This window comes from Danio aesculapii, chromosome 22 (assembly GCF_903798145.1).
Source record: "Danio aesculapii chromosome 22, fDanAes4.1, whole genome shotgun sequence".
Classification (NCBI taxonomy): Eukaryota; Metazoa; Chordata; class Actinopteri; order Cypriniformes; family Danionidae; genus Danio; species Danio aesculapii.
Genome location: NC_079456.1, coordinates 9894755 through 9917162, shown reverse-complemented (window position 1 = coordinate 9917162; position 22408 = coordinate 9894755). Strand labels below are relative to the sequence as shown.

At 39.3% G+C, this 22408-nt stretch overlaps 1 protein-coding gene and 1 pseudogene across 1 annotated transcript; both read right to left on the bottom strand.

Moving 5' to 3' along the window:
- Nucleotides 1-818: 818 nt before the first annotated feature.
- LOC130216657 (ribonuclease inhibitor-like) lies at nt 819-11544 on the bottom strand (annotated as a pseudogene).
- A 222-nt stretch (nt 11545-11766) lies between these two features.
- On the bottom strand, nt 11767-22166 carry LOC130216656 (ribonuclease inhibitor-like). Its single transcript, XM_056448542.1, has 11 exons — nt 22138-22166; nt 19352-19525; nt 19030-19203; nt 18602-18775; nt 16840-17010; nt 16549-16722; nt 14279-14452; nt 13826-13996; nt 13178-13351; nt 12657-12821; nt 11767-11941 (listed from the first exon to the last, which is right to left on the bottom strand). The coding sequence occupies exons 1-11, from the start codon at nt 22164-22166 to the stop codon at nt 11767-11769; spliced, it is 1755 nt and encodes a 584-aa protein (XP_056304517.1).
- Nucleotides 22167-22408: the final 242 nt, after the last annotated feature.

The window sequence follows — 22408 nt, the reverse complement described above, 5'->3', positions numbered from 1 at the left end:
TCCTAATTGATCTTCACTCAGATCCAGTTCTGTCAGTAATAATGGACTTTTACCCACAGCTTTAGTAAGATAGTCACACGCTTCCTGTGCAGAACACTTCAGAAACCTACCAGAAGCAGATGAGAATTGTGCATTTGGTCATTTTACAATGATTTGCCTTTTGCACCTCTAATCTTCATTAAAGACTAAGCTAAAAAAATAAAACAGAGCATTTTCTCAATGTATGATTCATGTTTGGTTATGGTTATACAGGTATGTAAGATGCATGTCTTTGTCCACAGTAAACTAATTTTAACATTCTTTTTAGATTTTACATTAAACCTCAAACTATTATTTTAAAAGGCTGACGAATGTTTTTGTAACAGCCTTTTAAAGATTTACCCTTGACATTGTTTAACCATTCAGACAAGTGCAACACAAATGCAGACACACAAAAAGTAAATATCTGTGTTAGATTATGTCTTCTAGAACTCCACACATCTACATCTACAACTACACACACACACGGCATGCACGCACGCACACAAACACACACTTTTGATCTGTACACACAAGCTTTATGGAACATATTGTTAATGGATTAAATTACTGTATAACAAGTGTGGTTAATGGTAAACAGATCTGAAAATGTGTTAATACAATGTTTTTAGCTTACAGTACTCTATATAAATACACATTTCTTTGGATTCTGATCATGCTTATTGCATGTTATGTTTCATTTAAAGAGAATTGAAAAAGTAAAGGTTGATTGATACTGAGGTTACATTTTGGAAGAACATCAACACATTTTGTTCCAAGTGCTTTTTTAAGTTTGTAAATTACCTGAATTTACAGCTTCTACTCTTCAGTAAATCAGTGAGCTCCTTCACTCCTGATTGTCCAGGATCATTTCCTCTGAGATCCAGCTCTATCAGGTGTGAAGGGTTTGATCTCAGAGCTGAAGCCAGAGCTTTATAACCTTCTTCAGTGATTCTGCAGTCTGAAAGACTGTATATGAAATAAGCAGTTTAGTTCTGCATGTTGCATATTAAATAAACAAAATAACCACACAAATAAAGTCTTGTAAAAATCTAGGCCAATATGCTTTTTATAAATCAATTTAGGCAATATTTAGCCACACAATATATATGCATGAAAACAATGCCATATTTAATGAAAACACATTATTAACCTAACATGTTGAATGATCAGTACATACAAAACGTAAATCCCACCATTATTTATTAACCATCATATTATTTAAAAATGTATATTTTTTCAGCCAACATAACTAAAGAGTCATTTTAAGAATTTTGTTCACTATACTAATGTGAAAACGTACAAAAATAAAAATACACACCTCAGTTTCTCTAATCGGCATTGTGTATTTTTCAGCAGAGGACAGATCTTCTCTACTCCTGAGTCTCCTAGATTATTTCCACTCAGATTGAGCTCTATCAGGTGTGAAGAGTTTAAATTAAATGCTGAAGTCAAGACAGTACAACCTTCAGCTGTAATCCTGTTATTATTCAGCCTGAAGAGAAAGATAAGAGAGGAAACATTTTCAGCTATAACACACAAGTATACAAAAGGAATTATAGTTGTATCGTTATAATAGTTTTTTTTATTAGACAAAGGGTAATAATGTATATCCAGGCAGATGTTATCTGAGAATAGAGCCAGATGGGCTTTTCAGCAGCTTTTGAATGAGACTGAAGCGCTTTATTCCACAAGCAAAAAATAAATAAAAAATAGATTGAACATAAAACAATAATCTGTGCTGTAATAATTGATCAACTCTTTAATTAGACAAAGCTTGAAGGAAGAAAAGATGTAAACAATTGCAGCCTACAATATTCAGTCACAAGATGGCACCAATTTAGTGATTGCTGTTTATCAATTAGAATTAAACATTCTAAAGAGCCATGTAATACATTTTTTATTAAAAAATGTTTTATTACAATAATATACATTATTTTTATACTTTTGAAAACAATGTAAGATACTCACATGAATGTGTTGACTCTACAATGTTTATCCTGCAGTAGAGTAGAGAGTTGATTCACTTGTGTGTCTCCTAGTTCACGATTACTCAGATTCAGTTCTTTCAGGGAGTAACGGGTTTTCACCCACAATTCCTGTCACAAATTGACAGACTTTATCATCATCAGGACTCAAAAACCTGAGAGAAGAAAACGATTCAAGAGTTAGTTAATTTCTTTAAATGTCATGTAACAGAAGATATCCTCTTGCATTTCGTTGCCTTGTACTTGTACATGTGTGATGACAATAAAGTTGAATCTAATCTAATCTAATATCATTTGAGTTACATAAAATAATCATTTTTTTAATAGCAAAATAAAAATAAATAATTCACCAGCCTATAATTGTGTATTGCTTATTAATAGTATTTCTCTTAATCAATATGCATAATTTATTTATGAAATATTTCCTCATGGTTCACCTCAGTGTCTTCAGTGTACAGTGTGGATCCTGTGGTAAATCAGTGAGCTCCTTCACTCCTGATTGTCCAGGATCATTTCCTCTTAGATCCAGCTCTATCAGGTGTGAAGTGTTTGATCTCAGAGCTGAAGCCAGAGCTTTATAACCTTCTTCACTGATACTGCAGTCTGAAAGACTAGAAAATGACAGTATGAACAAACAAGTTTAAATAACCTGCTTCATAAGCATCTTCTGAAAACAAACAAGATTAGCATGCTGATCTACTCTAGAAATCCTAAATACAAGCACTAAAGTCTTGTATACACTGGGATGCTTTTTTACTCACACTTATCGTCAGTGTTTTTAGAGACGTTTTTCTTAATTTAAACCCAGGTGATTTTCATCGGCATAGAGACGAGTGTAAAAACCCTCTGACATTAGATGGCACTTAATGAACGTGCAATTAATGAAAGAAAAAAAAAATTGTGCATCAAAAAAAAAAATATATATATATATCTTTTAAAAATATTGCTTTTATGACTGCCGTTTTGCATGTTGGCATGCACGATCACATTGGCACCCTTTGTTTAGTCACGAGGCATTAAACATCGACGAAAAGTGTGAGCAAAAGCACCCTGGATTGAACAGTGATTATAATTACAATTAAAGGTGATTATAAAAGACCTAATTAACTAAAACGGATGAATGTGAATTAAATAATAGTTTCAAAAACAGGAGATGGTAGGCAGAATATTGGTCAAAGTGAAAGAGAGATGAAAAGGTTAAACTTAAACCACATTTTCATAACTTTATAAAATCAAACTCAAATTTTCTTTAACATTTCATGTAAAAATGTGCAATAATGTAAATACAGACCTCAGTTTCTCCAGTCTGCACTGTGTATTTTTCAGCAGAGGGCAGATTTTCACTACTCCAGAGTCTTCTAGTTTATTTTCACTCAGATTGAGCTCTATCAGGTGTGAAGGATTTGAATTAAATGCTGAAGTCAAAGAAGCACAACCTTCTGCTGTAATCTTGCTATTAAACAGCCTGAAGAGAAAGAAAACAAAGAGGGAAGCATTTTATTTAGTTCTCTTTCAAACATTCGCTAGGTATCTCACTATGGGAAACGCCTCAGGCGTGACAGACTGTGGAAGCACCAATCACACCACATCCGTCCGAGGACGGACAAATCACAGCTCGCGATTAGGAGCCCACCCTCTCCTTTATAATCCGCTGTGATTCCCCGAATCAGCATTCTAGCACTCTTCCTCGTGAAGACTTTCCTTAAGCACCCAGGCTGCGCTGCTCTGTTCACAAACGTACCGTCAAGGCTAACGTTGCCGAACGCAGCTCAGTCATCTGAATCTGTCGTGGGTTCTTTGCTCGTTACGGAGTATTTTTTACTGCTTTTACTAGCAGCAACTGATATAGCTAACGCGTTAAAGCGAGCTAACTCTGATTTTGACTCACCATGTCTAAAGTCACGGTGGAGAAGGGGAAGGAGGCCTCTTCGTGCTCCTGTCCGTCAGCGTGCGGATTTATGATCTCGGGCCGGGATTCACATCCGATGTGCATCGCATGTATGGGTGCGAAGCATGCCCAGGCCTCGTTGGCGAACACCGAAAGCTGCGTGCACTGCCAGGCAATGCCGATGAGGATTTTGGAGAGAAGGCTTCGAGTGGCGGCATCTTCCAAGGATGATCCGGTCCTCTCTGCCGCTCCGTCGTCAGCTAATGACGCCAAATCCTTTCCTCCGCGGGATCTTGCTTCGTGGGGGGACATCATGGAGGTAGATTCCCCCATGTATGAGCCACTGTTCGACCAGCAGCTACTGGCGGGCGGGGATGAGATGGAAGGGGATGAGGAGGAGGATGATGAGACACTAACCCGTCTCCTCTGAGATGAGCCGGACGATGAGGAGGAGGATGTCATCCGCCCTTCTTCCCACACATCCAGGCCGACTAGCGCGCAAAGCGGTGAGGTGGCGTCGACCGTGGTGGATTGCGACCTCACAGAGGTTTGCAAACGTGCTGCCGCCAAGCTCGGCGTGGCGTGGCCTGTGACTCCTGGTCATCCAGGAGTTAAACGGATTGTGTATGACGGGAAAGGCTCGCTCCCCGCGCTCCCCCAGCAAAACAACTACTTCCCGCTCTCCCAGATTGCATCACGGAGATGAAGCGGTCATGGGATAAACCCTTTACCAACCGCGTGCCCGTCAAGGGTTACTCGTCACTCGACGTGAGCGAGATGGGGGGACTAGGGCTCTCTAACCCTCCAGTGGTCGAGCAGACGGTGGCTCTTCACCTGCATCCAAACAGGCGGGCTGCTGTTTCATCGGCCACACCGTCCCTCCCTGGTAAAATGGAACGCTTCACTGCTTCCATGTATCAGAAGATATATAAATCTTTGGCGCTAACAGTGAGGGCTTTGAACGTCACTTCATTGCTGATGGCCTATCAAGCCGAATTATTGGAGGAGCTTGGCACGCAGCTGGACGCCGGCAATCCAAACCCGGCAGTCTGGGAAGAGATCTGCAACATTACAGACCTCAATCTGCGCGCCTCACGTGGGGCGGTGCAAAGCTCCGGCCGTACCATCGCTGTGGCTGAATCTCTCGAGTATCGGGGACAGGGAAAAATTGGATTATTTTGACGCTCCCGTAGACTCGAGTGGGTTATTCGGTCAGTCGGTCGCGTCGATGAGGCAGAGATGCGACCTTAAAAAGAAGGACGAGGAGACTTTTGACCTCTGCTTGCCTCGTAAAAGGACATCACGTCCTCCTGTTCCTGCTACTCGGCCCACTCCTCCGACGCAGGGCAGAAAATTTGTCAGTGCGTCCAGACAGCCTAAACCCCACAGCACAGAGCAGACGGCTCGCCCCCCCGCTGCTCCAAACGCTAAGCTATGGGGAAAGCAGTCATTCGCGGCAGTGACTGCAAAGTCCAGATCCGCTAACCCCTCCGCCAAAAAGAAGAGGGACTCCTAGGACGCTATGTTTGGAGAGGAGAGACGGGCAGCACCTAGGGTTTTCTGCGATGTCTTCTCCACAGTCCGCCACGTTTGTTTCCCCACCCGCAAAAATGCAGAGGAGGTGGAATTTGGGCGGAGAAATGGTTCAGAGTTGTGTTCAGGTCAGTTCAGCTTCCCCTCAACACACAATGTTCCGTGGATTGCCGACAGCAGTTTCACAAGTTCATGTGCAGAGCATTCGGCCACCATGCGGTCTGCCGAGTTCAGGCACACATTCGCAAGTGCGTTGTCACAAAGCACTTCATTCTCTGTGTTCATGGCAAATAAAAAATGCCCTGTCGCATCCAGGCTCAATGCCGAGGGCGCAGAAAGCCAAAAACAAAATAAAGACACAGAGAAAAGCGAAAGCTCAAAGCCGTGAGACGGGCCAGTCTCTGAGCCAAACAGATCCTGGCCAAATTTCTCTCTGGCCACAAGAGGGCGCCAGCACTCCATCAGTGGGGCCGGTTCGGCAGCAGCCTCTGTCTCTTCACCCGGAGGCCTGGATAGAGTGTTCTCCGCACCCGTGGGTCCTCGCAACCGTAACCAGGGGTTACAGGCTTCAGTTTGCTGGAAAACCCCCTCCTTTCAACGGGGTTATAGCATCTGTGGCAAACGAGGATTCGGCTCAGGTGCTGGAGGCAGAGATATCCTCCCTCATTGGGAAGGGAGCTATAAGACGAGTTCCAGTGGAGGAAACTCAGACGGGTTTTTACTCACGTTACTTTCTAATCCCAAAGAAAGATGGGAGTCTGCGCCCAATACTGGACCTGCGTGCTTTAAACAAGCACTTAAGGAAGTTCAAGATGCTCACAGTAGGAGCTCTCACTCGTTCGATCCGCCATGGCGATTGGTTCGCCTCGATCGATCTCAAGGATGCTTACTTTCATATAAGCATCTATCCAGCACACAGGAAATATCTCAGGTTTTCCTTTCAGAACGAAGTGTTCGAATTTGTTACTCTTCCATTCGGGCTCAGTCTAGCTCCGCGGGTGTTCAGCAGATGCATGGAAGCAGCGCTGTCTCCGCTAAGACACAAGGGTCTGCGCATATCCGCTTATCTGGACGATTACCTGATATGCGCCCGCACACGCGAGCGCGCGAAGCGGGATGCAGAGACTCTTTCGTCTCATCTCACAAGGCTGGGATTCAGAATCAACAACGCCAAAAGCCAGCTGATTCCGTCCCAGGAGATAGAGTATCTGGGCCTGCGCCTAGACTCGGTAACTTACCACGCCATGCTTTCGGAGAGAAGGATTACGGCGTTCGGTCTATGCCTGACCCATTTTCGCAAAGGAAACCTGGTCTCCGTCTGATGGGCATGATGGCTTCATCTCTGTCTGTGATATGCCTGACCCATTTTCGCAAAGGAAACCTGGTCTCCGTCTGATGGGCATGATGGCTTCATCTCTGTCTGTGATCCCACTGGGTTTATTAAAGATGAGAGATTTTCAGCGTTGGATTTCCACGAAGCGCCTGTGCCCGCGCAGGCACCTCGCGCGCAGGGTACGGGTATCCACGGAGTGTGTGATGGCTCTCCCCCACTGGAAAAACCCCTGCATATTCCGATCAGAGGCTCCGCTGGGGAGCGTGTCTCTGACAAAAGTCGTCACTATGGACGCATCCGTAACGGGATGGGGAGCCGTATTTTAGGGCAGATCGGTGAACGGTCATCGGACACACCGACTGTGCGAGCTTCACATAAACATGCTGGAGCTGATGGCAGTTTTTCTGGCTTTAAAACATTTTCTACCATTCTTGAAGGGTTTTCATGTTTTAGTCAGGACGGACAACACAACGGAGGTGGCGTACATCAACCGCCAAGGGAGAACGCGATCGTTGCAGCTGCACAATCTAGCGCGCAAGCTGATTGTCTGGAGCGCCGCTCACTTGAGCTCACTGCGCGCGACGCACGTCCCGGGAGTCAGAAATGTGGGGGCGGATCTTCTGTCGGGGGGCAACCCGACGTACGGAGAATGGGTTCTCCACCCGCAGGTGGTGAATCAAATTTAGGAGATGTACGGCAAGGCTGCCGTAGGTCTCTTCGCCTCGCGGGCAAACGCAAAATGTCCGCTGTATTTCTCTCTCGAGGACGAGGATGCGCCGTTGGGTGTGGATGCGCTGGCGCACCCGTGGCCAAACGTGCTGCTGTATGCATTCCCACCGTTAAGTCTAATTTCTCCCACCCTGGACAGAGTAAAAGAAAGCGGGTTGTCTCTCCTTCTAATAGCCCCCCGTTGGCCGGGCAGGCTGTGGTTGGCAGAGATCGCCGAACTTCTGCAAGGAGAGCCCTGGCCGCTCCCGCTGCGACGGGACCTGCTGTCACAAGCGGGGGCACAGATATTTCACCCTCACCCAGAACAAATCAACCTTTGGGTCTGGCCCGTGAAGGGTTAAATCTAAATGCTCTCGGGCTTCCACGGGAGGTCATAAGCACTATCCAGAGCGCTAGGGCTCCTTCAACGCGCTCACTGTACGACCTGAAATGGCGTGTGTTTGAGGATTGGTGCACTAGTGAAGGGCTTATCCCCTTCCAGTGCTCGGTGAGGGATATTCTCTGCTTTTTGCAAAGCTTACTGGATAATGGGAGAGCGTTCTCTACCATTAAAGTTTACCTGGCCGCTATTTCCGCTTGCCATGTAGGGTTCGAAGGGGTTTCAGTGGGACGGCACCCCCTTATATGCCGTTTTATGAAAGGAGTGAAGCGCGTGAGACCAGCGGTGAAACGGCTGGTCCCGTCATGGGATCTGTCTCTCGTTCTGGACGCTTTAACTCGAGCCCCATTCGAACCTCTGGAGGATATTCCTATTAAGCTCATATCACTGAAGACGGCCTTACTACTCGCTCTAGTCTCAGCTAAGCGAGTGAGCGAGCTGCATGCTTTGTCGGTGCATCAAGCGTGCATGGATTTTAGCCGGGATGATGACAGGGCTACACTGCTACCAAACCCGGCATTCGTTCCCAAGGTCAGTGATTCTGCTTATAACTGTTCTGCTATTGAGTTGCATGCCTTTCATCCCCCTCCGCATTTGTCAGCGGAGGAGAGTAAGTTACACACTTTGTGTCCCGTACGGGCGTTACGCCTCTACGTGAACAGGACGCGATCGTTTAGGAGAAGCGATCAGTTATTTGTGTCATGGGCCACTCGCCGTAAGGGTGAGGCTGTTTCATCTCAACGGCTCTCGCACTGGATAGTGGAGGCGATCGAACTGGCCTATACATCTAGGGGTCTTCGTTCCCCAGAGGGTTTAAGAGCTCATTCTTCAAGAGGTATCGCTACCTCATGGGCTTTGTTCAGAGGGATTTCGGTAAGAGATATTTGTAAAGTGGCAAGTTGGTCTTCCCCGCATACATTTATCAGGTTTTACCGCCTTGACGTCACCGCGCCTTCATTGGCTCACGCGGTTCTTAATGTGTGTCCCTTATAAGCTTGAAAGGTAGTCTTTCTACCGATTCTGTCCGGGGCTTCGGAAAGCATGCGTTACGGGAGTGGTATATATCATTGCCATAGTGAGATACCGAGCGAATGTTTGAAAGAGAACGCTAGGTTACTTGCGTAACCCCGGTTCTCTGAGAACAGAGCGAGGTATCTCACCAGACTTCCCTTCACGCATTACACTCGGGAAGACCGTGCTTCGAATGCCGATTCGGGGAATCACAGCGGATTATAAAGGAGAGGGTGGGCTCCTAATCGCGAGCTTTGATTTGTCCGTCTTCGGACGGACGTGGTGTAATTGGTGCTTCCACAGTCTGTCACGCCTGACGCGTTTCCCATAGTGAGATACCTCGCTCTGTTCTCAGAGAACCGGGGTTACGCAAGTAACCTAGCGTTTGTTTTAGCCACACATATAACACAAGTACAAATCTATAAAATAGTTCTAATAGTTAATATTCTAAAACATCAGTAACTTACTGAAGTGTGTTGATTGTACAGTGTTTATCTTTCAGCAGAACCGAGAGTTGATTCACTTGTGTGTCTCCTAATTCATGATTACTCAGATTCAGTTCTTTCAGGAGTAACGGGTTTTTACCCATAATTCCAGTCACAAACTGAAAGACTTCTTCTGCTGCAGGACTCAAAAACCTGAAGACAAAAAAATGTTAAAGGTGCAGAGTAAAACTGAGCGGGGATGAGCCTGGGTCAGAACCTGGATGGAAGACCACCTGGGAAAGTCTCTAAGTCCAGCAGGGGGTGCTCAGACTGTGGTATATATGGGTCCCAGTTTAGAGACAGGGACACTATACAGTACTGTAAAAAGCACTTTTTTTTTACAGATGAAACATTAAACTAAGTTCCAGAATCTCTGTGGGCTTTAAAAATCTTATGACACAAAGAGTAGGGGTGTGACCCCAATGTCCTGGCCAAATTGACTCTTCACTAAGCCACGGCTACTTGAGTTACTATTACTATGCCTGTCAAGCTTTCACACCAATTCAAATCATAAATAGACATGTTTGGTGAACAGGTATCTTAGATATTTCAGAGAGCAAGACAAAGGGGACTGCAGAGAGCATTAGAAGAGTATATCCACAACATAATATGCAATTGATTAGAAAATAATTTAATCAAAATTGAAGCTAAATTCAAAACCCTCATATGCTGACCATTTGAAAATAATCTAATAAATATAATTCTAGAAAACGATCCATAAGTCTTGTGGAATAAATACAAGACATCAGCCTGACCACTTTCCAATGATAACATCCTCTTGCTTTTGTTTTTAGCACACCAGGCTACTACTTACACATTATGGGTCTAAATCTATGCATTGAACCTGGCAAGAGTCAGAGATGCTGAGCCATAAATGATCAACAACACAAACAAAGTCCTCCTGCATGAGTCTACCACAGCTCTGCCACAAGCCAAAGGCTAATAAAAGGAATGCAGTGCCAATATCATGTCTAGTTATCGCTACAGCCAATGAATCACGTAAACGCCAACCAATCAACAGTATACAGAAAGGAGGAACTATACATTTTTTTATGTTATGGAAGGGAAAATATTCCACCACCCCATCCAAACTTTTAAGATACCATATGCACAACGCATCGGTATGATTTCTTCACTTAAAAGCTTGACAGACATCATGCCCCTCGCAATGGTAGCTAATCCCACAATTGGCCTGTGGAAACTTTAGGGCATGGCTTAGACGATGGTCAATACCCTCAACAATCATGTCCTCCTAAACCTCCTCATCCACTGAACTGGCTTTCTGTCTCTCTTCTCCACCTGCAGATGGTGTGTGGAGAAGCAATTGCATCGTTGTCCTGTGGCTGCAGTCACAACATTCGGGTAGATGCTGCACACTGGTGGTTATGAGGAGAGACCCCCTCATATGACTGTAAGGCACTTTGGGTGTACGGCAATAAACAATAAAAGCACTATTTAAACACATTCATTCATTCATAGTAATAATTAATGGGAATTTTTCTGATCTCAATAATAAAAGCTTCACCAGACTAGCTTTTTTTCTCTCTGAAGTCTGACATTAGTTTGATTTTTTTAATGGATTACTGTCCTTTTTTTATTAAGCATTGCATTTGTACACATATAACATTAAAGAGGAGAAGATTGCTATTTTAATACTCACCTCAGTGTCTTCAGTGTACAGTGTGGATCCTGTAGTAAATCAGTGAGCTCCTTCACTCCTGATTGTCCAGGATCATTTCCTCTGAGATCCAGCTCTATCAGGTGTGAAGGGTTTGATCTCAGAGCTGAAGCCAGAGCTTTATAACCTTCTTCACTGATACTGCAGTCTGAAAGACTAGAAAATATATATACACAAATGAAATATAATGTTTAATTAATGTTGTCTACAATATTATTGTGTTGCCTGAAAGCTTCCTGCAACTCAGAGGCACAGAATGACAGAAGAAGTAGGCGTCACTGAGTTTAGCAAAACTATTGTGGTTATGTTTACTTTTTACATGGTGAGTTAAGTAATAATAATATAATAATAAATAGTAATTATACTACAGGGTTAGTGGTGTTATCTGCAGTGTATCTGGATGTACTGACTTAAGTATTTTCAGCTCACACATTCGATTCCCTAATCCTTTACAGATCTCTCTGACTCCTGAGTCCAACAGACGACTGTTGTTCAGGTTCATCTCTTTCAGGATGGTTTTGGAGGAGAGAACAGTAGCTAGAACTGAACAGCTTTTCTCTGTCAACTTTTCACAATTACTCAGCCTAAACACAAGAACAGCATTATTAAATATTTAGCATTCAACACATCAGATCAACAGTACGAATGTTTATAGAGTACATGTAACTGACAGTCTTTAAAAATAAACAATCAGGAAAGTTATCATGCATAAACTTATGTTGACTCACTTGATTTTCTCCACTTTGCTATGAGAGTCCATCAGAAGAGCAGAGAGTTTGTCTCCATCCAGATCTCCTAATTTATCTTCACTCAGATCCAGTTCTGTCAGTAATAATGGACTTTTACCCACAGCTTTAGTAAGATAGTCACACGCTTCCTGTGCAGAACACTTCAGAAACCTACCAGAAGCAGATGAGAATTGTGCATTTGGTCATTTTACAATGATATGCCTTTTGCATCTCTAATCTTCATTAAAGACTAAGCTAAAAAAATAAAACAGAGCATTTTCTCAATGTATGATTCATGTTTGGTTATGGTTATACAGGTATGTAAGATGCATGTCTTTGTCCACAGTAAACCAATTTTAACATTCTTTTTAGATTTTACATTAAACCTCAAACTATTATTTTAAAAGGCTGACGAATGTTTTTGTAACAGCCTTTTAAAGATTTACCCTTGACATTGTTTAACCATTCAGACAAGTGCAACACAAATGCAGACACACAAAAAGTAAATATCTGTGTTAGATTATGTCTTCTAGAACTCCACACATCTACATCTACAACTACACACACACACGCATGCACGCACGCACACAAACACACACTTTTGATCTGTACACACAAGCTTTATGGAACATATTGTTAATGGATTAAATTACTGTATAACAAGTGTGGTTAATGGTAAACAGATCTGAAAATGTGTTAATACAATGTTTTTAGCTTACAGTACTCTATATAAATACACATTTCTTTGGATTCTGATCATGCTTATTGCATGTTATGTTTCATTTAAAGAGAATTGAAAAAGTAAAGGTTGATTGATACTGAGGTTACATTTTGGAAGAACATCAACACATTTTGTTCCAAGTGCTTTTTTAAGTTTGTAAATTACCTGAATTTACAGCTTCTACTCTTCAGTAAATCAGTGAGCTCCTTCACTCCTGATTGTCCAGGATCATTTCCTCTGAGATCCAGCTCTATCAGGTGTGAAGGGTTTGATCTCAGAGCTGAAGCCAGAGCTTTATAACCTTCTTCAGTGATTCTGCAGTCTGAAAGACTGTATATGAAATAAGCAGTTTAGTTCTGCATGTTGCATATTAAATAAACAAAATAACCACACAAATAAAGTCTTGCAAAAATCTAGGCCAATATGCTTTTTATAAATCAATTTAGGAATTGATTTATAAAACACACAATATATATGCATGAAAACAATGCCATATTTAATGAAAACACATTATTAACCTAACATGTTGAATGATCAGTACATTCAAAACGTAAATCCCACCATTATTTATTAACCATCATATTATTTAAAAATGTATATTTTTTCAGCCAACATAACTAAAGAGTCATTTTAAGAATTTTGTTCACTATACTAATGTGAAAACGTACAAAAATAAAAATACACACCTCAGTTTCTCTAATCGGCATTGTGTATTTTTCAGCAGAGGACAGATCTTCTCTACTCCTGAGTCTCCTAGATTATTTCCACTCAGATTGAGCTCTATCAGGTGTGAAGGGTTTAAATTAAATGCTGAAGTTAAAGCAGCACAACCTTCAGCTGTAATCCTGTTATTATTCAGCCTGAAGAGAAAGATAAGAGAGGAAACATTTTCAGCTATAACACACAAGTATACAAAAGGAATTATAGTTGTATCTTTATAATAGTTTTTTATTAGACAAAGGGTAATAATGTATATCCTGGCAGATGTTATCTGAGAATAGAGCCAGATGGGCTTTTCAGCAGCTTTTGAATGAGACTGAAGCGCTTTATTCTACAAGCAAAAAATAAATAAAAAATAGATTGAACATAAAACAATAATCTGTGCTGTAATAATTGATCAACTCTTTAATTAGACAAAGCTTGAAAGAAGAAAAGATGTAAACAATTGCAGCCTACAATATTCAGTCACAAGATGGCACCAATTTAGTGATTGCTGTTTATCAATTAAAATTAAACATTCTAAAGAGCCATGTAATACATTTTTTATTAAAAAATGTTTTATTACAATAATATACATTATTTTTATACTTTTGAAAACAATGTAAGATACTCACATGAATGTGTTGACTCTACAATGTTTATCCTGCAGTAGAGTAGAGAGTTGATTCACTTGTGTGTCTCCTAGTTCACGATTACTCAGATTCAGTTCTTTCAGGAGTAACGGGTTTTCACCCACAATTCCTGTCACAAATTGACAGACTTTATCATCATCAGGACTCAAAAACCTGAGAGAAGAAAACGATTCAAGAGTTAGTTAATTTCTTTAAATGTCATGTAACAGAAGATATCCTCTTGCATTTCATTGCCTTGTACTTGTACATGTGTGATGACAATAAAGTTGAATCTAATCTAATCTAATATCATTTGAGTTACATAAAATAATCATTTTTTTAATAGCAAAATAAAAATAAATAATTCACCAGCCTATAATTGTGTATTGCTTATTAATAGTATTTCTCTTAATCAATATGCATAATTTATTTATGAAATATTTCCTCATGGTTCACCTCAGTGTCTTCAGTGTACAGTGTGGATCCTGTGGTAAATCAGTGAGCTCCTTCACTCCTGATTGTCCAGGATCATTTCCTCTTAGATCCAGCTCTATCAGGTGTGAAGGGTTTGATCTCAGAGCTGAAGCCAGAGCTTTATAACCTTCTTCACTGATACTGCAGTCTGAAAGACTAGAAAATAACAGTATTTGTTATTCTTTGAGACACAGTTGAACAAACAAGTTTAAGTAATCTGCTTCATAAGCAACTTCTGAAAACAAACAAGATTAGCATGCTGATCTACTCTAGAAATCCTAAATACAAGCACTAAAGTCTTGTATACACTGGGATGCTTTTTTTTACTCACACTTATCGTCAGTGTTTTTAGAGACGTTTTTCTTAATTTAAACCCAGGTGATTTTCATCGGCATAGAGACGAGTGTAAAAACCCTCTGACATTAGATGGCACTTAATGAACGTGCAATTAATGAAAGAAAAAAAAATTGTGCATCAAAAAAAAAAAAAATATATATATATATATATATCTTTTAAAAATATTGCTTTTATCCCTGCCGTTTTGCATGTTTTCATGCACGATCACATTGGCACCCTTTGTTTAGTCACGAGGCATTAAACATCGACGAAAAGTGTGAGCAAAAGCACCCTGGATTGAACAGTGATTATAATTACAATTAAAGGTGTAACCCAGGTAAATTAAACATTATTCCAAGGGTCAAATACTGGATTTTGTTTTGTTTTATTTTAAGGATTTTATGTATTTTCCGTTTTAAATAAAGTTGTATACATTTGTATAGTTTAGGTGAAATGTACATAACAAACATGTGCTTCTCTTGCATCCATCTAACTTGATGGTTAACCTGTGACATACTCAAATTTGATTGGCTGAAGGACATGCCTGAGTGACAGGACTGGGGAGAGAGAGAGCGGGTCTTGAGAGTGAGAGGAAAGGAATGGGAAGAGCTGAAAGAAACGCGCAGAGTGTTTCACGCTGCTCTCTCGGCTAATTTTCGTTGAAAATGTAGTTTTCTTTTCACAAGACTGTCGAGAAAATAACCACGTGCGGTTATTAAGTCAACTAGACCAGTTTGATGTGAACTGCAGAGATCGGACATCGCGGGGAGATGACGAGAGATTAACGAATGCTGAGGATTCCAATGCTAGATCCTATCATCTAAAAAAACATTGGTCGCAAGACAATCGTTGTTTCTGCTGACTGCGCTGGACGAGTTTGCACCTGTTGTGTCATCTGCTCGAGTCGCCGGCGTCGCGTGAGTCAGCTGGATCAAGCAGAAGGATCGTTTGGATTTGTGAGTACATTGTGCTTGCTCGTTAGAGTGAAGGGGCATTTGATTTGTGCCACAACGCTCCCAAGCAACGTACAGGCCTGCAACGAGGGGGTGTTTGTTTTGTTTATTTAATTTCTTCCTTTTTTTTTCTACACACAGATTGAGTCTAGGCCCAGTGAACAACAATAATACCTTTAATTGAATGCTGTGTGATATTGAATATAGGGAATTAACCATTTGCCTGTGACTGTTCAGTATTAAGGTCTTTATTGGTGAACATTTTGCACTTTTATGAGTGCATTTAAATGGTTCTTGGTCGTTTCTGTTGTAAGGATAACTATTTATTATTGTTTTAGGACTTTCTGCAAAGCTATTTTGTTTATACTCATAAATAGTTAGTTATTTTCAGTCTGATATTTCAGAAACAAATTATATCACTATAAAGTGACTGTTTTATATTGAAATAAGACAGACCCATATATTTTTGAAGAAGTTTTTTTGTTTCATTATTTTTTGTATTCTTGTCATTTTAGATGAGAGACATTTATAACTATTGAGAGTGATTTTGCTATTAATTTAATTTTTATTCCATTTTATTTGTTTTCTTTCCACATATGTTCAGTTAAACAATATATTACAACTGGCTAAAAGGAGAAATAAAGGATCTGTTTTACTAAATTTCATTTTTTGTCATTGGACTAATTGCAAGTTTATACAGTTATCTTGGGAACCCAGAGCCCTCTTCTTGTGTCAAGTGAAGAGAGTGCTACAAAGGTGATTATAAAAGACCTAATTAACTAAAACGGATGAATGTGAATTAAATAATAGTTTCAAAAACAGGAGATGGTAGGCAGAATATTGGTCAAAGTGAAAGAGAGATGAAAAGGTTAAACTTAAACCACATTTTCATAACTTTATAAAATCAAACTCAAATTTTCTTTAACATTTTGTGTAAAAATGTGCAATAATGTAAATACAGACCTCAGTTTCTCCAGTCTGCACTGTGTATTTTTCAGCAGAGGGCAGATTTTCACTACTCCAGAGTCTTCTAGTTTATTTTCACTCAGATTGAGCTCTATCAGGTGTGAAGGATTTGAATTAAATGCTGAAGTCAAAGAAGCACAACCTTCTGCTGTAATCTTGCTATTATTCAGCCTGAAGAGAAAGAAAACAAAGAGGGAAGCATTTTATTTAGTTTGTTTTAGCCACACATATAACACCAGAAGTACAAATCTATAAAATAGTTAATATTCTAAAACATCAGTAACTTACTGAAGTGTGTTGATTGTACAGTGTTTATCTTTCAGCAGAACCGAGAGTTGATTCACTTGTGTGTCTCCTAATTCATGATTACTCAGATTCAGTTCTTTCAGGAGTAACGGGTTTTTACCCACAATTCCAGTCACAAACTGAAAGACTTCTTCTGCTGCAGGACTCAAAAACCTGAAGACAAAAAATGTTAAAGGTGCAGAGTAAAACTAAGCAGGGATGAGCCTGGGTCAGAACCTGGATGGAAGACCACCTGGGAAAGTCTCTAAGTCCAGCAGGGGGTGCTCAGACTGTGGTATATATGGGTCCCAGTTTAGAGAAAGGGACACTATACAGTACTGTAAAAAGCACTTTTTTTTTACAGATGAAACATTAAACTAAGTTCCAGAATCTCTGTGGGCTTTAAAAATCTTATGACACAAAGAGTAGGGGTGTGACCCCAATGTCCTGGCCAAATTGACTCTTCACTAAGCCACGGCTACTTGAGTTACTATTACTATGCCTGTCAAGCTTTCACACCAATTCAAATCATAAATAGACATGTTTGGTGAACAGGTATCTTAGATATTTCAGAGAGCAAGAGAAAGGGGACTGCAGAGAGCATTAGAAGAGTATATCCACAACATAATATGCAATTGATTAGAAAATAATTTAATCAATATTGAAGCTAAATTCAAAACCCTCATATGCTGACCATTTGAAAATAATCTAATAAATATTATTCGAGAAAAGGATCCATAAGTCTTGTGGAATAAATACAAGACATCAGCCTGAGCACTTTCCAATGATAACATCCTCTTGCTTTTGTTTTTAGCACACCAGGCTACTACTTACACATTATGGGTCTAAATCTATGCATTGAACCTGGCAAGAGTCAGAGATGCTGAGCCATAAATGATCAACAACACAAACAAAGTCCTCCTGCATGAGTCTACCACAGCTCTGCCACAAGCCAAAGGCTAATAAAAGGAATGCAGTGCCAATACCATGTCTAGTTATCGCTACAGCCAATGAAACACGTAAACGCCAACCAATCAACAGTATACAGAAAGCAGGAACTATACATTTTTTTATGTTATGGAAGGGAAAATATTCCACCACCCCATCCAAACTTTTAAGATACCATATGCACAACGCATCGGTATGGTTTCTTCACTTAAAAGCTTGACAGACATCATGCCCCTGGCAATGGTAGCTAATCCCACAATTGGCCTGTGGAAACTTTAGGGCATGGCTTAGACTATGGTCAATACCCTCAACAATCATGTCCTCCGGCTTGTACAAAGTTGTTGCTAGCTATGTATGCTGGCTTTGTTCTGCAATAAATAAATAATCATAAAAAAAAAACAATCATGTCCTCCTAAACCTCCTCATCCACTGAACTGGCTCTTTCTGTCTCTCCTCTCCACCTGCAGATGGTGTGTGGTGAAGCAATTGCATCGTTGTCCTGTGGCTGCAGTCACAACATTCAGGTAGATGCTGCACACTGGTGGTTATGAGGAGAGACCCCCTCATATGACTGTATGGCACTTTGGGTGTACGGCAATAAACAATAAAAGCACTATTTAAACACATTCATTCATTCATAGTAATAATTAATGGGAATTTTTCTGATCTCAATAATAAAAGCTTCACCAGACTAGCTTTTTTTCTCTCTGAAGTCTGACATTAGTTTGATTTTTTTTTTAATGGATTACTGTCCTTTTTTTTTATTAAGCTTTTTATTAAGCTTTATTAAGGAGAAGATTGCTATTTTAATACTCACCTCAGTGTCTTCAGTGTACAGTGTGGATCCTGTAGTAAATCAGTGAGCTCCTTCACTCCTGATTGTCCAGGATCATTTCCTCTGAGATCCAGCTCTATCAGGTGTGAAGGGTTTGATCTCAGAGCTGAAGCCAGAGCTTTATAACCTTCTTCACTGATACTGCAGTCTGAAAGACTAGAAAATATATATACACAAATGAAATATAATGTTTAATTAATGTTGTCTACAATATTATTGTGTTGCCTGAAAGCTTCCTGCAACTCAGAGGCACAGAATGACAGAAGAAGTAGGCGTCACTGAGTTTAGCAAAACTATTGTGGTTATGTTTAATTTTTTCATGGTGAGTTAAGTAATAATAATATAATAATAAAAAGTAATTATACTACAGGGTTAGTGGTGTTATCTGCAGTGTATCTGGATGTACTGACTTGAGTATCTTCAGCTCACACATTCGATTCCCTAATCCTTTACAGATCTCTCTGACTCCTGAGTCCAACAGACGACTGTTGTTCAGGTTCATCTCTTTCAGGATGGTTTTGGAGGAGAGAACAGTAGCTAGAACTGAACAGCTTTTCTCTGTCAGCTTTTCACAATTACTCAGCCTAAACACAAGAACAGCATTATTTATTAATCAGCACATTTTCAACACATCAGATCAACAGTATGTACTGTATGCTTACACATATGACTGACAGTCTTTAAAAATAAATAATCAGTAACGTTATTATGCATAAACTTATGTTCACTCACTTGATTTTCTCCACTTTGCTATGAGAGTCCATCAGAAGAGCAGAGAGTTTCTCTACATCCAGATCTCCTAATTTATCTTCACTCAGATCCAGTTCTGTCAGTAATAATGGACTTTTACCCAGAACATTAGTAAGACAGTCACACGCTTCCTGTGCAGCAGAACTCCTTAAAAACCTACAGGAAATAACATAAAATAGGCACACTAGATTTGCATGCTTTTTTTTGCAGCTTCCATCCCTTTATACTTAGGTTCAGTCTGAAATTGCTGAAAATTATGATAGTGTCTCGCACTTTTGCTGAGAAAATATAATGATACAAGCCAGAGAATAAAAAACAGCATAATTAGTCAAAATCATATAATTTGCCATGCATTTGTTATTAAAATATGACTAAAGACTTGTTTGACTTGTGGTGCCACAAAAATTGTCTAAAACATAATAAATCTAATGTAAAATTCAAAAGTGAACCAACAGTTTTTGAGGCAAAACTACTGTAATTACTAAAATCAGTTTATTTGTTTTTAAGACATCCCCATATAGCCTAGTCTGATTTCTATTTCAGTTTTTTTGTTCCTTTCTTTGCGGATGTTTAAAATACAGTATCGTCATTTATATACATGTAAATCTATTATGCAATTAATTTTTTTAAAAAGGTGTAAATAAAAACAACAACAAATAATCTATTTGTTTAAATAATCTATTTTATGTCTTTGTAACCTTATAGTAATGTTTATATTATGTTAAATATCTACACATGCACAAATGTTTTTTCATTTCTCATCAATACTGAAGGTATGTGTTCAGGTAAAACTATCTTTTTTTATTCATTTTGTGAACTAACATTACAGAAAATTATTTGCATATATTGAAAACTGGAGACACAGATCAAAATAAATCACTCTGTATTCATTTAGACATGATACAATACTGCAAAGAAAGTTTTGGTTTAGTTGGTTCACCACATTACGGAAAGCGTTTAACTGCACTGAAGTCTCTAAACTCCACCTTATTTGTACATTGGACTCAGTTTCTCAGTTTATTTGGACCTGCTTCTTCAAATTCACAGCCTGTAAGTATGACTAAAATGGTTGCCTTTTTATACTCTGTAGTATGCAAAATATAAATATGTATTTAGTTTAGATTATGTTTGCTCTATGCAGCTTTGAAGGTCTCTGGTTAACCAGCTTAATGGAGTTGCACACTGGACACTTGAATCACATTGCTTAGTGATGAATAGAAAATCACGTAAAGACAGTGTGGCACAGCATGTCTGGTATGAGACCTGCACTGTTAAACCTTACTGTTGATTATGCAGTAAATAACTTTAAAATAACCAGTGTTTTGCTGTAACAAAATAAAACAGTATTTTACTGTAAAAGGTACTGTCATTTGTATGAAATTGTATCGTGCAAATAATAAATTACATTAATTAACTTTATGTAGCCATTAAAGGTAGTAACTGTGATAATAAATGGTAAATTACTGTTCAGCCATTACTGTCCCATCTACTCTTTTATTGTGCTATATATATAGAATAGTGCATTTATCTTAATGCAGAAAACAATGATTTAGACATTGACACAAACTTCCACAGGCTGTCTGTCTTATTCTAAACACAAAATTGTGGAAAAACTTTTCAGAATATGTTGGCCCTTTAAGAGAGCCATAGGTGTTTGATTTGTTTACTTCTGAGTGCTCTATTCTCTGAAAAAGTAAAAGTGGTATTTGTAGAATAAAGAGTTTCTGAAATAAATGCATAAATCAGGTTATTTGTTTTGTTTTTTATTACTACAGGTTTGGAACAACATGAGGATCAGTGCTGAATGATTTTTTATTTTTTGCTATGGATGGAGTTTGTTAATTAATTAATTTATATTGTTTTTATTGGATATGTGATTGTGATAAATGTTGGCAGTTGTTTAAATGTTGTCAAATTTTAGTTTAGTTCCCACCCTGCTTCAACATAACCTGTAGATTTCTAATAAGCCTCAATTAGTTTGATCAGGTGTGTTAAATTAGAGTTAATGCTAAACTGTGCAGACCTGTGGCCCTCTGTTATATAATATTTAAATGTTTGACACCTGTGCTATATACACTGCATGTGTTGTTTATTAATTGAACCTTTGTGTTTCATTGTAAATAGAAAATGTATTGATATCTGCTGATTTCTTTAATTTTGTTGTACATTTTTTGTTGCATATTTGTTTGATGCCAAAACAATAAAATACATTTTTCTGAAGAATTTATATGCTGTCTAATTTAATAACACTTAAGAATACTGATCAATTCTAGTAACACTACAATAACTATAAATGACATACCGTTGCAATATAATGCTGTGAGTTGTAACACTACAGTACAGTACAGTTTCCAGTTAGTTAACGCTACTGCTCTATTATAGTAACTAACTGACAACACTGTTGCCAGTTACTCAGAGTAACCAAACCATTAGAGTGAGTAGCCGACAATAGTGTTGCCAGTACTGTACAATGAAAAAGCCTGGTAAGGTCTAATAGTGTGCTTAAAGAAGCATTTACACCAAACACAGAAAGTGCTGAGCCACAAACCTGATTGATTTTAATGGCTTGAACATGCTAACCAAAGATCTTACACAGCAGAACAAATCTTGCGCACATCACAGTCAATGTTCAAATTCAAAATGGTTCAACTTTTGCCACTGTGCTAATTAATACTGAATGTATGTTGCTGTTATTACTTGGAGTTATGGTGAAGAATAGAGCAGTATGCTGGAGTTCATACTGCAGTGCCTTATCAATTTATTCCTACATTGGGCTCACACATATAGTCTGTACCATGGCTGCTTGTGTCAACACTTGATGACATTCTGCTTCTGATCACCAGAAAGGAGGGATTTTAAAATGAATTGCTAAACAAATTGTATGGAAGTAGTTAGGTAAAAAATAACTGCAATAACTGCAATCAAACAACTATTATCGTTTCAAAAAATCTGAGTTTAAGTCTCATTAAAGTCAGTTTTGTAACATTGCTAAATTATTTCATTTTAAATTCTACTATTTTTTCTTCTTGTCATCTCAAC

Bases quoted from the DNA above. Each gene is read 5' to 3' on its own strand.
- LOC130216656 (XM_056448542.1), bottom strand. From the start codon at position 22,166: ATGGTACAGACTATATGTGTGAGCCCAAT. The intron at 18,776-19,029 runs GTCAGTACATCC...TATATTTTCTAG, and splicing joins TGTGAGCTGAAGATACTCAA to TCTTTCAGACTGCAGTATCA. The intron at 16,723-16,839 runs GTAAGTTACTGA...CTTTCTCTTCAG, and splicing joins TGTACAATCAACACACTTCA to GCTGAATAATAGCAAGATTA.